Source organism: Brassica napus, chromosome C7 (assembly GCF_020379485.1).
Source record: "Brassica napus cultivar Da-Ae chromosome C7, Da-Ae, whole genome shotgun sequence".
Lineage (NCBI taxonomy): Eukaryota > Viridiplantae > Streptophyta > Magnoliopsida > Brassicales > Brassicaceae > Brassica > Brassica napus.
The window spans coordinates 39,225,416-39,243,690 of NC_063450.1; the positions used below are offsets into that span (position 1 = coordinate 39,225,416).

General features: G+C 37.1%; 4 protein-coding genes across 5 annotated transcripts; 2 read left to right on the forward strand and 2 right to left on the reverse strand.

Annotated features, from left to right (window-relative positions):
* The first annotated feature begins 882 nt into the window (after positions 1-882).
* Positions 883-3,195, forward strand: LOC106376965 (B2 protein). Its single transcript, XM_013817109.3, has 6 exons — positions 883-1,082; positions 1,528-2,086; positions 2,170-2,270; positions 2,374-2,457; positions 2,548-2,658; positions 2,761-3,195. The coding sequence occupies exons 2-6, from the start codon at positions 1,540-1,542 to the stop codon at positions 2,803-2,805; spliced, it is 888 nt and encodes a 295-aa protein (XP_013672563.1). The 5' UTR covers positions 883-1,082; positions 1,528-1,539; the 3' UTR covers positions 2,806-3,195.
* Positions 3,015-4,232, reverse strand: LOC106373848 (transcription and mRNA export factor ENY2; the record flags this gene model as incomplete). The annotated part of the gene is made up of 4 exons (XM_013813969.3): positions 3,015-3,594; positions 3,702-3,778; positions 3,952-4,046; positions 4,119-4,232. Coding segments are annotated over 4 exons (360 nt in total), but the record flags the coding sequence as incomplete, so codon positions are not given.
* A 260-nt stretch (positions 4,233-4,492) lies between these two features.
* LOC106376964 (protease HtpX homolog) lies at positions 4,493-6,736 on the forward strand. The gene is made up of 8 exons (XM_013817108.3): positions 4,493-4,939; positions 5,179-5,304; positions 5,397-5,576; positions 5,683-5,779; positions 5,850-5,959; positions 6,079-6,212; positions 6,292-6,473; positions 6,553-6,736. The coding sequence occupies exons 1-7, from the start codon at positions 4,694-4,696 to the stop codon at positions 6,425-6,427; spliced, it is 1,029 nt and encodes a 342-aa protein (XP_013672562.2). The 5' UTR covers positions 4,493-4,693; the 3' UTR covers positions 6,428-6,473; positions 6,553-6,736.
* LOC106374880 (F-box/kelch-repeat protein At3g27150) lies at positions 6,635-9,615 on the reverse strand. Of its 2 annotated transcripts, XM_013814805.3 has the most exons (3): positions 9,143-9,615; positions 8,948-9,029; positions 6,635-8,571 (listed from the first exon to the last, which is right to left on the reverse strand). In XM_013814805.3, the coding sequence occupies exon 3, from the start codon at positions 8,562-8,564 to the stop codon at positions 7,263-7,265; it is 1,302 nt and encodes a 433-aa protein (XP_013670259.1). In that variant the 5' UTR covers positions 8,565-8,571; positions 8,948-9,029; positions 9,143-9,615; the 3' UTR covers positions 6,635-7,262. The 2 variants fall into 2 exon arrangements, with proteins under 2 accessions (XP_013670259.1, XP_048618050.1); XM_048762093.1 differs by lacking the exons at positions 8,948-9,029; positions 9,143-9,615 and adding an exon at positions 8,734-8,869.
* Between the last annotated feature and the right edge of the window lie 8,660 nt (positions 9,616-18,275).

The window sequence follows — 18,275 nt, forward strand, 5'->3', positions numbered from 1 at the left end:
GGTACAGTGTTTATAAGTTTTTTTTGGCTTGAATACTGTGTTTATAAGTTAATGCAGACATTCATATTTGTCTATATTTCGTTTCTGAATGTGTCTAATTATTAAAACAAAAGTAAATTGAAGCTTGTTGGTGAAAGAAATGATAGATTTTAATATAGTAATAATTATTCTCACATGTGACATATGATTTTGAATAAAAAGAAGAAGCAATATTTATCGTGACATACAGTATTGCAAAGGTAATAAAATTTGGTTGGTAAAATTATGGGATATCAACCATGTGGGCTTTATACATTTTCAGTTTTTTCCCACACTATGACTTATTCTACATTCCAAGTATTATACATTTATACGTGTTTTTTTTTTCTTAACAGGCTATTTTATTCGTATATGCTTCTTTAGCATTTTTATTCGTCTTGTGTCTCTGGAGACACGTGCAATTTCGAATTTTCAAATATATTATCGAGTAACAACGGATACCATTCATTCAGTTTTTTTTTCTTGTAAGATACCATAAAATCCATAAAAAAAAAAAAATTCTCAAAAAAAGATACCATAAAATCCAGATTTATAAATAGATCTTCTACCTCAATAAAATGCAGGAGTTCACACTACAAAGGTTATAAATATCAATCGTCCCTAGAGGTTTTGGATATTAAGACATTTAATATATTTTTTTGTGTTAAAAAAAAGACATTTAATTTTTTTAAAAATATTATTGAAAATGGGATATTTGTTCCACTCGTGACAAAAGAGACCTCATAAAAAACAAAACATTTAATTTTGTTTATAAGCTTATAAACAAAATTTGTCAACTTAATCGGACGGCCGAGAAGGAGTAAACAATGGATCCAAAAAAGTTAAACTTGAGAGCTACTTAAGAAATGACGCGTGGCTTATACGGAAATGGCAGAATGTCGTGATTAATGTGGAAAAGAAAGGGCTATTTGGGAGAGTAGGTCTGATAAATCTACAGATCCATCCACACCATTCAGGACCATCTCTCTCTTTACTCTGACGTGTTTACCTTCTTCAGTTTCTCTCCTTCATCTCCGGCGACTTTCGAGGAAGCGAAGCTTAAGGTCTGCTCTCTCTCTCTCGATTTATATGCTCTGTATAATCCAATCCCTAAATCTAGTGTTGGTGTTATTTTGTTTTTTTCGATTTTTGATGTTTATCGCTTAAGATTCTTTTTCCGAAATCTCTGGGTCTTTTTTTGGTTAAAAACACTCCGATCACTTCAGAGCTTTGGCTTTCTCAGTCCAGCTATTGACACTTTCGATTATGAATTTGTGAAATGTTTGAAATTTGACGGAACTTTGCGTGTTAATTAGATAATTTAGGGTTTTTGATTCTTAGATTTTTTTTTGGATTAGCTTCGATTTGGATTGTTTTCCCTGTGAATTGATCGAATAGGAGTGAAAGCTTCAAACTTTGCGTGTTAATTAGATAATTTAGGATTTTAAGTTAATGCGTGAAGGAAACCTATGTAATGAGTTTTAACAGTGATCTCTTTGTTTGTATTAGATTTAGGGAACTATGGACAGCTTCTGGCAATTGGGCGATGAGCTCCGAGGTCAGTCACGAGCCTCAGAGGATCACAAATGGTCCACTGTCGCAACCAAGCTCGCTGAGCAGACTAGGATGAAAGGGGAAAGGATGAACAACCTCGATCTCTCCAAGCCCTACTCTGAGTTCAGGCCAACCGACAAGTTTAGTTTCCAGGACAACAACAACCTTAATTTCAACATGTTGAACCTGGACGGCAAGTATGTGCAAGGCATGGGCAAAGCTCCGATGCAGAGCAATGTTTACAACAACGTGAACAATGTTTTCCAGAAGAACGACTTCAAGAGTGGAGGCAACATGAAGGTTAACAAGTACAGTGGCAATGTTGTTGCTAACAAGGAGCTGAGCAACAACAACAACAAGCACAGCAATAATGATAATGTGAATATGAATGTTGACAAGAGGTTTAAGACTTTGCCTGCATCGGAGACGCTTCCGAGGAATGAAGTTCTTGGCGGCTACATCTTTGTTTGCAACAATGATACCATGCAGGAGGACTTGAAACGCCACCTATTTGGTAATTTTATCTCGACATACATGTTATTTTACAATATGATTTCTCAATGCATTTCGTTTTAAAATCTTGTGTCCATTTGCCAGGTTTACCTCCAAGGTACAGGGACTCTGTCCGGGCGATAACACCTGGGTTACCTCTGTTTCTTTACAATTACACCACTCACCAGCTCCATGGTATCTTTGAGGTTTGTTCTCGTCCTTCTTCTCCTTCCCATATCTCGTATCATAGCAACGTCTTTGAAGCTTCCATTAACTGAAAGTTGTTCCTTGATATTATTCCTGGTTTAGGCAACAACTTTTGGAGGTACTAATATTGATGCGACTGCCTGGGAAGACAAAAAGTGCAAAGGAGAGTCAAGATTTCCGGCTCAGGTAAAATTTACAATCACAATAGTAACTTCCTTTAGTCTTTATATTGATACTTTGTACCAAGTCGACTACTTTTGTCTCAAATCGTAACAGGTGAGGATCAGAGTGAGGAAAATATGCAAAGCCTTGGAAGAGGATTCCTTCAGGCCTGTTCTTCACCACTATGATGGCCCAAAATTCCGCCTTGAGCTCTCTGTTCCTGAGGTGCGTATCCATGGATCTAGAGTTTGGTTTTAAGCAGAAAACCTTTGCATGTAAGGGGCCTGTGGGCTGATTATGTATTTCCATTATGATGTTTTGTTGCAGACATTGGATCTGCTAGATCTGTGCGAACAAGCTGGTTCTGCATAAGCCGATCAACCCTGCAATGCCACGTTGCTAGGGGAAGTGATCTGAAATCTATCTATATATATGCATATTACCATAAGAGCGTAAGCTTTTGGGAGTTAGATAAGAGTCGAATTCAAATGTATGGTTTACTAAGAAGTGAGGAGTTGTGTGCGTCTTGAGGCAAGCAAAAGGGTGAAGAAGCTCTGCCGAATAAGCGACTACCCTTGTTCTTGTTGTGTCTAATGTGTGAGTGTCTGTGCTTTGTGAGAGATTTGAAACAAACAATTTATGTAGAGAGAAAGTGAGACTAAATAACAGAGCCAAACCAATGGTATGAGCTACTGTTTGTGTTTGCTTTGTGCAAGGGAAAAACAAATGTTTTAAATAGCAAGTTTAACTTTTAAGCATAAAGCCATCATCTTATGCTTATCTAAACCAGATGCTTATCCAAACCAGATGCTTATCCAAACCAAGGATCTAGCAGATCTGATCTCATATGGTACTCCTAAATCATCATAAATGGTATCTTTAAGGATGGCATTGTTTCATTTGGCTCAAAAAGGAGTTGAAATAGGAAAGAACTAATTCTACAACAGCAAAGATGATAAATTGGTAAAATCTATAATTCTTCTCCGGTTAAGTGTTGGCTACAAGAAGAAACTAGAAACCACCGCACCATAGAGACAAAACCATCTTTGACCCAAAAAAAAAAAAAAAAAAAAAGGAGACAAAACCATCAAGGAGCAGCTGATCCAATGAAGTTTTGAATTCTGTTCAGCAGCTCTTGCTTCACAGCATCTGGTACTGAAGCTGCACATACACGACGAAGGTCCGTTGAAAACAAACAAAAGTCGAACATTATACTAAGTTAACGGAGGTTTCTTTGTTCCGGTTTCATCCTAAAAGGGTTTGTATACCTCTGCTTTTGGGAGTGATAACTCGGATTAGTTCATCGACTGCGACATCTTTTCTCCCTTTCTTCTTTACATGCTCCCTGCAAGTACCAAAAAAAAAAAAACGAAATACAGCTTTCAACCATACCCATTTTCTAGACCAACAAACAAAAAGTTGATTACCTTTTACGTTACACCAACAACATCTACCAGCTTTAAAGATTGATCTAAATCAAAGAGTTACTTTCAAATGAATAGTCAATGATAAGAGCACCTGCAAGCAACCCTCATCCCATCTTTCCGACCAGACTCCACCAATCTATCTCTCACAAGCTCCATCAGATTATCTTTCTCTCCACTCTCCACCAACTACACAATCAACTTCTTCATCAAATACTCCAAACTAAAAGAGACTTTATCGCATCAAAAATCGAGAGAAACCTTGATGTTGATGATTTCTCCAAGCGTGAGCTCGTCCTTCTCGGAAGCAACCGTCACGTCTTCATCAGGTACCGGAGACGTGACGGTTGCTTCCGAGAAATCGAAAGGCTTAGATCAAAGATTCAAATAGGATGATTAACAATTCGAATGAAGCTAATATGATTTGTCTTCTACGTACATCTGTTTTAATCGATCGATCACAAATTTTCCCAGCAAACTCGAGAAGAAGAAAAGCAGATGACAACATAATCAAATTAATTGATGTTCATATAATGGGCCTTTATCAAACAGTTCTATAATTAGGCCCATTAAAGAGAGCCCAGGCATGAAAGAGGTTATAGGAAGGAAAATAACGGTCAACGGGAAAACGAAGGCGCGACAAATGCTAACCATTAAAGTACGGTTGTGGTCGGCAAACAGTGTTCGTCTCCGAAACGAAACTGCAGAGACCGAAAAAATATTATTTCTTTATTTATCCTTCTCTTCCGCAAATTAAAAGCGGCGTACAATACTAGAATACTAAAGCCTACGGCTAACCTGCGCACCTCCGTCGCTTCTTCTCAGCTCTCTCTCTCATGGCTGTCTCAGTCTCTGCTCCGATCTTGCCCCTCTGTTTCCATCAGAGCGGCGAACAAAGTAGTCGTTTAGGTTACATACAGCAGAAGAGATTAAGTTCTGGTCGTAATTCACGGAGCTCCATCGGTTTCGGTGCGGAGAAGGTGCGTAAGTCGAGGGTTAGGGCTCCGGTTTGCAGAGCCGTGCCTCCTCTCTTGTTCAAAGATCTCGACGCCGATGATTTTCGACATCCTTTGGATAAGCAGGTCTGGTTTACTTGATTTAACCGGTTTAGATTAATTTGAACCAGTTTATTCCTATTTGAATCAATTTAAAATTATTTAAACTACAATTGAATTGCAGGTTTTAAGAAAATTGTTTCGGTTATAAACGCATAGGACCGTTTAAACCGATTATTAATAACATTAGTAATTACTAAGAGTAATATCTTCGTTATGATCGTAATTGAAAAGCGTTGATTCGATGTTTTGAATTGTAACTACAGAACACGTTGTTACTAAGAGCCATTCCGGGGTTGAACGAGTTCGGGAAAGCTCTGTTAGGATCAGCGACGGAACAGATCATGCTTCTTGAGAACATTGGTACTTCTGTTCTTGTCTCCAAGAACCAGGTTAGCTCTTTGGACGACGTTTTATACTCTTTTTTTTTATGTCTCTGCCAACAATGAGACATGATGCTTGTTGTATTTTTTTGATGTCTCAGCTCTCTGATCTTCACTGTTTGTTGGTCGAAGCTGCTGAGATTTTGAACATAGAGGCTCCTGATCTCTATGTTCGACAGAGTCCTGTTCCAAACGCGTATACACTGGCGATAAGCGGTAAAAAGCCTTTCATTGTCGTTCATACCAGCCTCATCGAGCTTCTTACTCGCCAGGAGCTTCAGGTTCATACTCTGCAATTACAAGTTCCATGCTTTTTTGCTACTATTAATATTGGCCAATCCCACATATTAGTTAAATTTTTTTTTTAATTGTACAAAAAAAAACTAGGCTGTCTTGGCTCATGAGCTAGGCCATCTGAAGTGTGATCACGGCGTGTGGCTCACCTTCGCTAATATTCTTACTCTTGGGGCTTATACAGTCCCTGGTAGGTCCTTCACTCTTCTGCGTCGGTCTCACAAAGTTGTAGTGACTAAGTTGAATTATGTTGTTTGTAGCTTTTGGGCAAATGATAGCTCGAACCTTGGAAGAACAGATGCTTCGTTGGCTACGTTCAGCAGAGCTGACCTGTGACCGTGCAGCACTTCTCGTGGCCCAAGATCCAAAGGTACTAGTTTTAAAACAATAAAAGAACCTTTTAAACGTTAATTGCTTCAAAATTAGACGAAAAATACCTAGTGATGTTTCTCTTCTTTCTTGTAACCTCTCTCATGTGGCTTCCAAGAGGTTGTTGTGTCCGTTCTAATGAAGTTAGCTGGAGGATGTCCATCAATTGCTGATCAGCTAAATGTTGATGCGTTTCTAGAACAAGCCCGTTCATATGACAAAGCTTCTTCATCCCCCTTGGGCTGGTACATAAGGTAAAGAGAATCAAAAAAGTAGCGGTGAAATTTTTAATTTATTGTTACTTGTGGTCATTTCTTGTTTGTTTATATACAGAAATGCTCAGACGAGTCAATTATCACATCCATTGCCGGTTCTTCGTGCACGCGAGGTTGATGAGTGGTCAAGGAGTCTTGAATACAGGAGTCTCCTGAAACGGGCTAATCGAATAAGCACGTTGGAGAATGTTTAGTGGTGCAAAACATTCAGAAAGGGAAAAAAAAATATATAGCATATAGGTAAGTTACATAGAAATGTTAGTTCAAGTTTTTGGTTTTGTGGATTGTTCAAATGTCTCTCTCTTTAATGCTTTGACAGGGGACAATACAGATGGGGCACATAAGAAAAAAGAGACTGGATTCTTAGGTCTAAACAGGTACTGTAAAAACTCTTGTATTTGTATTTGTATATCTTATTGTTGTGATAGATAACACAAATGTATATTCAAGAGAAACAAAAGGATCAGTGATAGTATATATGATAAGATTGTATTAACTCGCCAGTCTCAGTCTTAAAGGGCTTATAACTACCAAACTGATTGTTCCGGTTGTTGTAGATTCTAAGTTCGTCCTGAGAAACTGAAGGCCTTACATCTTGCAATGTGTCTTTAAAGTCCTGTACCATGATCAAATTTATGAAACAGTGACAGAAACATAAATTTCTTTTAGCTAGAACCACCGACCATGCCTTGACTCTTTACCTGCTTGACGTTAAAACGTCCTGCAGTTTAATAGCCTACTTACAAAACGGCGTGTAGTTGTCTTTGAACATTAGAATGGGCCTTTGAACATTAGAATGGGCCGTGATAAGAAAGTCTCTGCTTTAGGTAGGATTACTCTGTTTAAACAAGCTTGTTATTTTTTTTCACATAATCACGCCGGCGTTTAAGCCGAACAAGAAAGACAATCCACACAACAGTTATTAAGTCTCAGCGTCTGGAGACGCTACAACTTGCATTATTCAAAACACACATTAAAAAAAAACAAAAGTTACCACCCTTGTTTCTGCTTGCTCCAGAGAAAAGACCCTTAAGCAATCATCACACAACAGTTTAAGATAAAATGGCTGAGCTTAACACCACAGCAGCCTTTAGACTCCTCCCAAAGCAGCTTCTCCTCGGGATTAGCAGAGGGACGACACGTGTAGACGGACATCGTCTCTGTCCTGGAAGGTCCCACCGATTCTCCAATCACAAGCAGCTTGTCTCCAAGAGACCTAAACGCAACGCCCCATCCTCCGTTAGACTTAGCTCTCACAGGTACATCCCCGAGCTTCTTCCAAGCGTTTGCGTTTGTGTCGTAAACGCGGAGCTCGTTCCCAGACGTTTCCAGCGAGTAAAGATTGTCATTAACCACAGCGATGAGAGGGGGAGACTGAACAGATGAGAAAGACACGTCTTTAAGAATGTCTGGTATTAGTTCCCAACTGTCCGTAAGCTCATCGTAACGTTCTCCGCAAGTTAGGTTCTTATCGTTCTCATCCTTACCACCGAGGACGTAAAACTTGCCACGCAAGTAACATCCGGAACAGAACTGCCGCCTCTTGTTCATTCCACGGAGACGCGTCCACGTTTTGGTCCGCGAATCGTACTTCTCGGCTTCATTCACGACTTCCTTAGACGTGTCTCCGTACATTTTTAACCCTCCAGCTAAAAACGCAACGCTCCCACACGTAGCTGAAGCGAACAAGATCCTCGGCGTGATCATTGCGGGGCCCTTGAACCACTTGCTCGTCTCCAGCTCGTACCGCCACAAAGCGATGCTCTCTCCCTCGTTCCCAGTGACAATCAAATGCGTCCCAGCGCAAAGCGATTCTTTATCTCCAAGGAAGAAGGAGCTGTCGGAAGGTAAAGGAAGTTCCGGAACCTCCTGGTAATTCTCGAAGTTCTTATCGAACATGGTCCATTTCGTGTCGCCGTGGGACCGCATAAAGACAGACGGTTCAACCAGGCCGCGGTCTCGCCTCACCTTGAAGATTTTACCTTCATTTAGTAAACGCGAGAAACGCTTATTAAGAAACTTAAGTTTCCAATACTCGAAACGCGGGAGGCGTGCGAGTATCTCGACCTCTAGCTCGTAAGGAAGCTGAGGAACGTTTTGTGAATAATCTGCATCCTGAGGTCTGAATACTACCACCTCTCTTGTTTCTTCTTCATCCAAATCCAAACAAGGGTCTTCGTTTAGATCCGGAATCTTGTATTCACGGATCCGAACCTTCCTTGGCCTGGACCTGCTCGAGCTTGCCCGAATACGACCGGTGTGGTCTTGTCCTAACGCCAACATTTCTTGGTAATAATCCATCCCTTTTGCTACTACGTACGCCTTTGACATTCCCTCTCTATAAATTTTTTAAAAAAACTGAATCAAACAGTGCAAACTGAATCAAATTATAAAAGTGATTACCAAGTTTTAATCTTTTTGTATAGAAAAAAACAAAGATTCACACTTATAGTTGGGAGAGCAAAAATGTAACAGACAAACAATCCAATCTTTGACTAACCAGATCTAGCAATCTTGATTTGTAACTTATAAGTAGTGCAAACCACAACTGGTTCTAACAAGAAACTAAACAGATTTGATTAAATCATGACAGTGAAGTGGAGACTGAAACTGGTCAACGGTCTACAAAAGAAAACTAGTAGAAAGGGTGTGTGTTTTTATATACCTGAAGAAAACTAGGTCAAAAGTCAAAGAGGAGAAATCAAGAAACTTACAGGGGAAGACAAGCCCTAGAAAATATGATAGTAAGCTCTCTTCTCTTTCCTTCTGCTTCTTCTTCTTGTTAATCTTCTTCATCTGTAAATAAGAAAATTATAAACGAAAAATACAAAAAGAGATGACGAGGGACTGAATATAAAAATACAATAAAATAAATTTTATGAAAAGTAAAAATGTATAATAATCAGAACCTTTTTGCAAAGAGAGGAAGGTAATCCACCCTCAGTTGCAGGGAAAATTCAAGCTTGATTTAGAATATGCCAGAAGAAAATACTAATTTTTAAAAATATTGGAGCAGTAAAGGCAGTGACTTATTATTATTTTTTTCTGCAATAAGCGAGCAACGACAAAACCATACACGACTCATATTCAAGAAATCGCCGGTAAAAACTCGAAAAAGGCAAAAAGCTATGTTTATGATATTATATATCGTCAAGTGTGTGTATGTGTGTCTGACTGTGTGCGAGAGAGTGAGAATATGCTTAGAGAAAAAGGAAAGAAAATAGTTTTTCAAATCCAAGAAGAAGATAAGACAAAATTATTTAAAGTTCTTCTTGCAAATTAAAGCTTTCTTAAACCAGAAAATGGCAAAAAGGAAGCTTTAATATCATGAAAACATATCAAAATTAGTTGGCATATCTACCGGAATATTCCACACTACTAGTATACTAGCATCCAGTTGTGATCTATTCATATTTTGCCTTTATATATAAATATGTGTGTTTATCATCATTTATATTGTAGTCATTTTCGTTAACTATATGGTGATCTTTAATAAAACATACGCGCATCTTATTTAGAAAATAGCAAATGTCTACGTACGTTGATAAGAATAATATTCATCTACTCTGCTATAAGTTTCCTAATCCATAATCCATGAAATATATATAGACTATGTCTACGTACGTTGAATAAGATTTAAATGTGTGTTTTAAGTATTTTTCTTAACCCACACGCATTGATCAGTTATTTTTCATTGAAGAATACGAGTTTACAAAATGTGTGGACAATTAGCAAATGATTTTTACTCATACCACCGTGATCACCGCCGTATTATCCTTTCGGCCCAAGCTTACCTATGCTAGCGTGTCACTTGTATTAAAAAAATGTCATTTAACATTTTCTGTCTCTACTCTTTAACATTAAATAACGTTACCTAATCAATAGATTAATCCACGTCTTATGTGCTGGGTCTCCACTATTTTTAAGTGGAGAGGCTTTTTCTTGGTCCGTCTCAAGCTCATGTTACTATTGTATACACCATGGTATCAAAACAAAAACAATCAATTAATCTCCCTTCCTCTCTACCTTTTGATATGTTTCTTATTGGTTCAGTGACTTCAATCAATCCGAGATAGAAGTTCTAAACTATTAAAGACTGTAGTTGAGAAACACTGGAAAAAAACATTATAAGAAATCATGATATATATATATAGACCGATTGTTCAAACTAATAATATTTTGGTTTCTCTTAAATGATAAAAATCTCTAGCAAAGAGAGAAATCAAAAATAAAAATCAAGTCTAGTGCAAAAGAATAAAAATAGTGATGAAATGGTTTCAACTGAAAACTTAATTAATCGTCATGCTCTACGAATATTGTAATCACCTCACCTCATTAGACCATGATTAATCCGGGCTCTTAGGGTGGAGTTTTTAGTTTCGGCTAAGAACAAGTTCTTAGTTTTTAACTAAGAAAAACTAAGAACCGTCTCTTAAATAAGAGATATAAGAACCGGTTCTTAGCCGAAGAGTGTAAAAACAAAAACAAAAAACAAAAAAATGTCAAATCATGAGTTAAGAACCCCAAATTAAGAACTCGGGTTAATCATGCTCTTACCGCTTATAACGCACAACCATCAATATATATTTTAGCTACAATTAGCTAGCTAGGGTTGACTTGACCGCATGTATAAAACTTAGTCTTCTTATATGAGTTAGGTAAACTTTATAACTACTCCGCTTGCCATTCAAGGTAAGGAAAGCTCTAAAAAGACAGCAAGAACCCTGGAAATATAGGGAGGTCTTCGGATATATCGAGATTTGTGGAGAGAAGAAGAAAATCTCTCTAAATAATTCCCTCAAGAATCATACAAACACACAATTCATACAACATTAATACTGAGACAAGGCCAAAGGGATAGGTAATTCACCAAATATTTGTAGGAACCTCTCCTACCCTATGTTTGCTGGCAAGTTCATAAATGAGGTTCTCATACGACAAACAAATTGAACCGTGTATGAGATCTGAGAATTTGACCCAAACAATGAACATACAAAAGTCTCATATATTACTAGAGTACTAAATTAGGGTTAGGATGTCAAACATGGGTCTAGTCATACCCACAAATATCGATATAGCCTGCAAATGCCGACTAAAATACATGGAAAATACAAGTAAAGTATACAAAGAAGTACAAAATATAGTAATAAATACACGAGTACTGGTAGAATTAGTATAAGCAATATATACAAAATAAATCTTGAATGATTACGTGATTAAGCCGTTTGATTTTTTTTTAACAGAATTTAGCTAACACACCACATAAAAGTTCATAGAATGGTGAGCGTTAGCCGTAGAAAAAAGTAGATATGGTAGTAGAATAACACTGGACACACTGATACTTTAATTATATTCGAAATAGTTGGTCCGTCTATTTGTTTAAATAACTGTACTGCTCATACATACAAATATAAATATTTTTTTCTAATAGAAAAATAGTCTTTGTCCAACTATCTTTTTCTAAGACAACCTAATCTTGTAGATTATTTGAAAGATAGACAATTGTGGTCCTATAAATCCCAAATAGAGAACGATCATCAATGGACAAATGTACTATGATTATATTATTTTACATAACCATGATTTTCTGAATCATTATACATACACAATTTAATATGAAAATTTCGATATAACTAATAACTAATAACTAATCCTCAAAGTTAGTCCACTAGAGAAATTAAACGTTAAAAGTGAGGTATCACCAAACAAAAATGCCATACGTCGTACTCGGTGCAGGTGCGGCACCATATTGTGTTGATTCTGATAACATTTGATTTTGGTAGACGCTAATCAGTTTTAGTGAGATATTAGTCGAATTGGAATTTTGCGAATATACATAAGGTTCATCAAGCATGTCTACTAAGAGAAAAACTAGAGAAATTAAAATCAAGAAAGTGAATTACTAATCCTAACGTTAAAGGAATCAAGCATCGCTTTGTTCTAACGTTACAATGAACAGTTTTTAAACTTATAAGATTTCCTTTACACTTTAAACAAGTACATAATTAAATGATTTAAAAATGGAGCGGAGTTCAATTTGGACACTCAAACGATGTGGCTTTCTATGGGTTTTTTTTTCTCGAATAATGTATTTGAAAAGTATATTGATTTACGAATTTCCACATTTATATCATACACAGAGAAAAACTTATACATACTTTTATGTGAAGATTCATGTGAGATTGACAACTGCCCGATTGGGCCAATCTTAAGGCTTCTTTCGTTGCATCAAATCTTATTTTTTTTAATCATGTACATTTCTATTATATTAAGGAAGCAAAAGTACCTTTATGTCACCTTAATATAATATTTATTCCCAAAGTATACAATTCCTTTTGATTTAATAAAGAGGAAGTTCACGTACAGTCACCACCATTATCGCTTCCCATAGGAAATATTTTATTTAAGACAGAGCAGACATTGAAACATTAAAATAATAATCACCCAAAACATATTAACACTCTGTTATAAAAAGAAATGAAATTTTATTGTATCGCAAGAATTTAAACAAACCAAAATTTTATATCCGTACGAAGAAGATAACATTGGAATAGAGAGAGGTTTTATTATAAGGGAGAAGAGATTGTGTCTTTAGAGATATCTCACAATCGATCGAAATAATCGATTTATATAGAAGTGAAAAAGTTGAAGTTACTGTGCGTGCATAGTGACGGTGGGCTCCACATGATTTATAATGTCAAAAGTTGGTGCCGTAAACATTGACGTTGTTTACGTTTATAATACTCCCCCTTGGAGACCAGTGTCACTATCGCTTCTTGCTTAACGTCTATGTTGCCTCGTTAAAAACCTTTCTAGGAAAACCCAATGGGAAAAACCATAGTAAGGTAAAAAAGTACAACTACGTAAGCTCCCCCTCGAATGAGCAGTCATAGATCCTTCTGATGACGCATTCCAATGTTACGAACATGTTTTTTGAATACCGAAGTCGGAAGTGATTTTGTGAAGAGGTCAGCTGCATTGTCGCATGATTGGACATATCTTACTTCAATCTCTTTCTTCTTTACGAGCTCTTTAGTGTATGAGAAGAACTTCGGATGAATATGCTTCGTTCTATCGCTTTTAATATATCCGTCCTTTGTTTGAGCAACACATGCTGCATTATCTTCATATAGAATAGTTGGCTCCGTATTTTCGCCAATCCCACTGCTTGAACAGATGTGTCGGCTTATTGATCTTAGCCATACACATTCTCTACTTGCTTCATGGAGTGCAATGATCTCAGCATGATTTGAAGAAGTAGCCACGAGCGTTTGTTTCTGAGAACGCCAAGATATAGTAGTGCCTCCGATCGTGAAAACGTATCCTGTTTGTGATCAAGCTTTGTGTGGATCTGAAAGATATCCTGCATCTGCAAAACCAACCATTTGACCTTTTGAACTTTTAGGATAAAACAAGCCTAAATCAATGGTCTCTTGGAGATACAAAAAACATGCTTAATCTCATTCCAATGTCTTCGAGTTGGGGATGAGCTGAATCTTGCCAAAAGATTCACAGCAAATGATATATCAGGCCGTGTACAATTTGCAAGGTACATCAGCGCTCCAATTGCACTTAGATATGGTACTTCCGGACCAAGTATCTCTTCTTTCTCCTCAGGTGGTCGAAATGGATCACTTTCAATATTAAGTGACCTAACGACCATCGGGGTGCTAAGAGGAGTTGATTTATCCATGTTAAATCGTTTCAACACTCTTTTAGTGTATGTGGATTGATGCACAAATATACCATTTTGTGAATGTTCTATTTGTAGGCCAAGACAATACTGTGTCTGTCCAAGATCTTTCATCTCAAATTCTCCTTTGAGATAGTCTGATGCCTTTTGTATTTCCTTTTGAGTTCCGATAATGTTAAGATCATCAACATATACCGCGATTATTACAAATCTGGATATTGTTTTCTTGATGAAAACACATGGGCATATAGGATCATTCACATATCCTTCTTTTATTAAATGATCACTGAGACGATTATACCACATACGTCCAGATTGCTTTAACCCATATAATGATCTTTGCAATTTTATTGCACATAACTCTTTAGGTTTGGAACTTAATGCTTCTGGCATTTTAAATCCATCAGGAACTTTCATGTAGATATCAGTATCTAATGATCCATATAGATAAGCTGTAACAACATCCATGAGACGCATTTCTAGATTTTTATCAGCTGCTAGACTCATCAGGAATCTAAACGTAATGGCATCCATAACTGGAGAATACGTTTCTTCATAATCGATTCCAGGTCTTTGAGAAAAACCTTGAGCCACTAGACGAGCTTTGTATCTCGTAACCTCATTTTTCTCATTTCGTTTTCGAACGAAAACCCATTTGTACCCAACTGGTCTCACATCTGCAGGTGTGAGCACAATAGATCCAAATACTTCTCGTTTATTAAGCGAATCAAGTTCAGCTTGTATTGCATTTTTCCATTGTTCCCAATCATGTCTCTTTTGACATTCATTGACAGATCTTGGTTCTGGATCATCGACTTCTTCATTTATTTCACTTGACACAATATATGAGAAAACATCATTAAGATCATTTTGTTCATTTCTATTCCATATCCTTTTATTATGGATGTAGTTGATAGAAATTTCATGATTACTTTCCGACTCATGATGCTCAACTTTCTCAGTATCCTCATTATTTGTTTCTTCCAAAATACTTTCTGCTATTTTGGATGTGTCATTTATCTTGATATCCTTTTATTTTCTAGGATTTTTATTCTTAGAACCAGCAGGTCTGCCACGCTGCAGGCGTGTTTTAGACTCTCGTGTATCGTCCGCTTTTCCTTGCTCATTTGATATTTTGATACAAGCAGGAGCATTCACGGCTGGTATATGAGATTTAGTTACCGTCTTGGTATCCGTAAATGCATCAGGTAGCTGATTAGCTATACTCTGTAAATGCATGATTCGTCGAACTTCTAGTTCAGACTCTTTAGTAGGAGGGTCAAGATATAGTAATGAAGGTACACTCCATTTGATGTCATTTTCTACATTTTTGTTTTCTCCCCCTAGAACTGGGAATACTTTCTCATCAAAATGACAATCGGCGAAACGTGCCGTAAAAACGTCACCAGTCTGTGGTTCTAGGTATCGTATAATTGATGGAGAATCACAACCAACATATATTCCCAATCTTCTTTGTGGTCCCATCTGTACGTTGTGGTGGTGCTACATGCACATATACCGCACAACCAAAGATTCTAAAGTGGGAAATGTTTGGTTCTCGACCAAACGCTAACTGTAGTGGGGAATACTTATGGTATGCACTCGGTCTGATCCGAATGAGTGCTTCTGCATGCAAAATGGCATGTCCCCATACAGAGGTTGGAAGTTTTGATCTCATGATCAATGGTCTTGCAATCAATTGCAGACGCTTAATTAAAGATTCGGCCAAACCATTTTGCGTATGAACATGAGCAACCGAATGTTCAACTTCAATTCCCATTACCATACAATAGTCATTGAATGCTTGGGATGTGAATTCACCAGCGTTGTCTAGTCTAACTCTTTTAATAGTATAATCAGGAAACTGTGCTCGCAGTTTGATTATCTGAGTTAGGAATCTCGAAAATGCCACATTTCAAGATGATAATAGACAAACGTGTGACCATCTACTGGATGCGTCAATTAATACCATAAAATAGTGGAATGGTCCACAAGGTGGGTGTATAGGTCCACATATATCGCCTTGAATTCTTTCAAGGAACTTTGGTGATTCTTTATCGATTTTGGTTGGCGATGGCCTTACGATCAATTTTCCTAGATAACATGCAACACATGTCATTTTATTCCCTTGAGAAATCTCCTGGATTTTCAGTGAATGACCATGTGAACTTTCTATGATTTTACGCATCATTGTAGTGCCTGGATGGCCAAGGCGATCATGCCATAATGTGAACTCTTCTGAGTTCCGTTTACTACAAGATTTGATTCGATTTTATCGATATAAGTATGGTGTAGCCCCGAAGGAAGTTCTGGAAACTTTTCCAATATGTGTTTTCTGCCACATTTCTCAGAGGTTACATACATGTATTTCTTTCCATCCTCTGTTGCAGACTGAGTATCATATCCGTGAAGATATATGTCTTTAAAACTCAACAAATTCCTTTTAGAACTTGGAGAATATAAAGCATTATTTATGGAAAATTTTGTTCCATTTGGCAACGTAAAGTTTGCTTTTCCAGTCCCTTCAATCACGTCTGCAGGACCTGATATTGTATTAACGACAATTCTTGTCGGTTTTATATCGGAGAAATATCTCTTTTGTCTCAGAATAGTGTGCGTTGTTTCACTATCTGGTATGCATATTTCACGAATTCGTTTCTTGGATTTTGCTTCATTAGCATTCTGATCCATTTCTGAAATTGTCATAAATATTAATAAAAGAAAAACATAAAATTAATTCATATAATAATCATATAAGGAAACACACAATAATTATACATTAAGGTGATGTTAAAACATCATTATTTGTTTAAAACAGGAAATTTAATAATTATACATGACAACATTGAAAACTATTCAATAGTCTTATTATACGCATTTTGGCTCTCTTCAGGAGTAATCTAGTCCAGCTCATTTGCGAAGTCGGAGGCATCGAGGTACGATGTCCCTTCAAAGTTTTCAGTGAGGTTCACTTCTTTAGCTTTGCCTTTCGTGGACTCTTGATATAACTTACAGAGATGTGGAGGAGTACGACAGGTACGGGACCAATGTCCTTTACATCCACATCGGTAACACATGTCCCACACTTCTGGGTGGTATCCTCTTGAGTTTCTTTACCCTTAGAAACTTGTTCGGATCTAACCCACTTGTTAGATCCCTTCCATTTAGGATTGTAAGCTTTTCCACGTTTATTATTGAAGCGGCGACCATAACCTCGGTTGGCCTGGTTCCTTCTTTCTGAATTTTCTACCGCCGTAGCATTCACTTTAGGGAATGCTTTGGCTCCCGTAGGTCGGGAATTGTGGTTTTTGATTAAGAGCTCATTGTTCTTTTAAGCCAACATGAGCGCAACCATCAATTCAGAAAATCTTGTGTACCCGCATTTTCTGTAAATTTCAGGCAAGAAGTGAAGCTGTTTGTGGAAAGTATTATATGTTTTATTCATCATTTCTGCCTCAGAGACAGGATTACCACAATACTTCAGGACTGCAACTATCCTCAGGACGGCGGAATTGTAATCCTCAACCTTTTGAAAATCTTGGAACCTCAGATTTTTCCACACTTCTAGAGCGCGAGGGAGGTTGATTTGTCTCTGGATATCGAACTTTTCTTTTAAAGTTTGCCACAATTCAGCTGGGTCCTCGACGTTTGCATAGTCGTGCATTAGATTTTCATCTAAATGCTTCTTCAGGAAGATTATCGCTTCAGCTATATGCTCGGGTGATTTGTTACCGATTACAATTGTTTCGGTTATCTTTTTCATCACCAGATATGGTTTCACGTTTGTGACCCATCCGACGTAATTTTCGCCAGTTATTTTCAGAGCCGGGAACTGGAGTTTCTCGATGTTTGCCATTTGTATTTCTAAAGCACATAAATAAAAATTATTAGAATATTATTCATATTAAAAGGAACCGTTTACATTAATCATGCAAGCAATTACAAGGAGAAGTGATGTAAAGAAAATTAAACCGATATTCATCTTAAATTCACTCGGAGTAAATTCTCCAACGAATAAACCATAAATAGAAACACAAATAAAAATGGCACATAAAAACAAAAGTGCGCGAATCATCTTTCTTGAAATGAAAAATCGGAGGAGAGCGATTTGAAATTTTTTTTGAGAGAAAATGAAATATTTTGGATGATGAAATGGAGTGAAAATGAGTTGTATTTATAGATGAAAATCACTGTTCACGACCGTTTGAGAAAAGGAAAATTTTTGAAATTTTTTCTTTGTGACCGTTGGTGTTAAATCGAGTGCACCAAAAATCAGTATGAAAATATTGTATTAAAAAGTCAATCAAATCTATAAAATTTCATAAAAATTGGTAAAGGTAAAAATTATG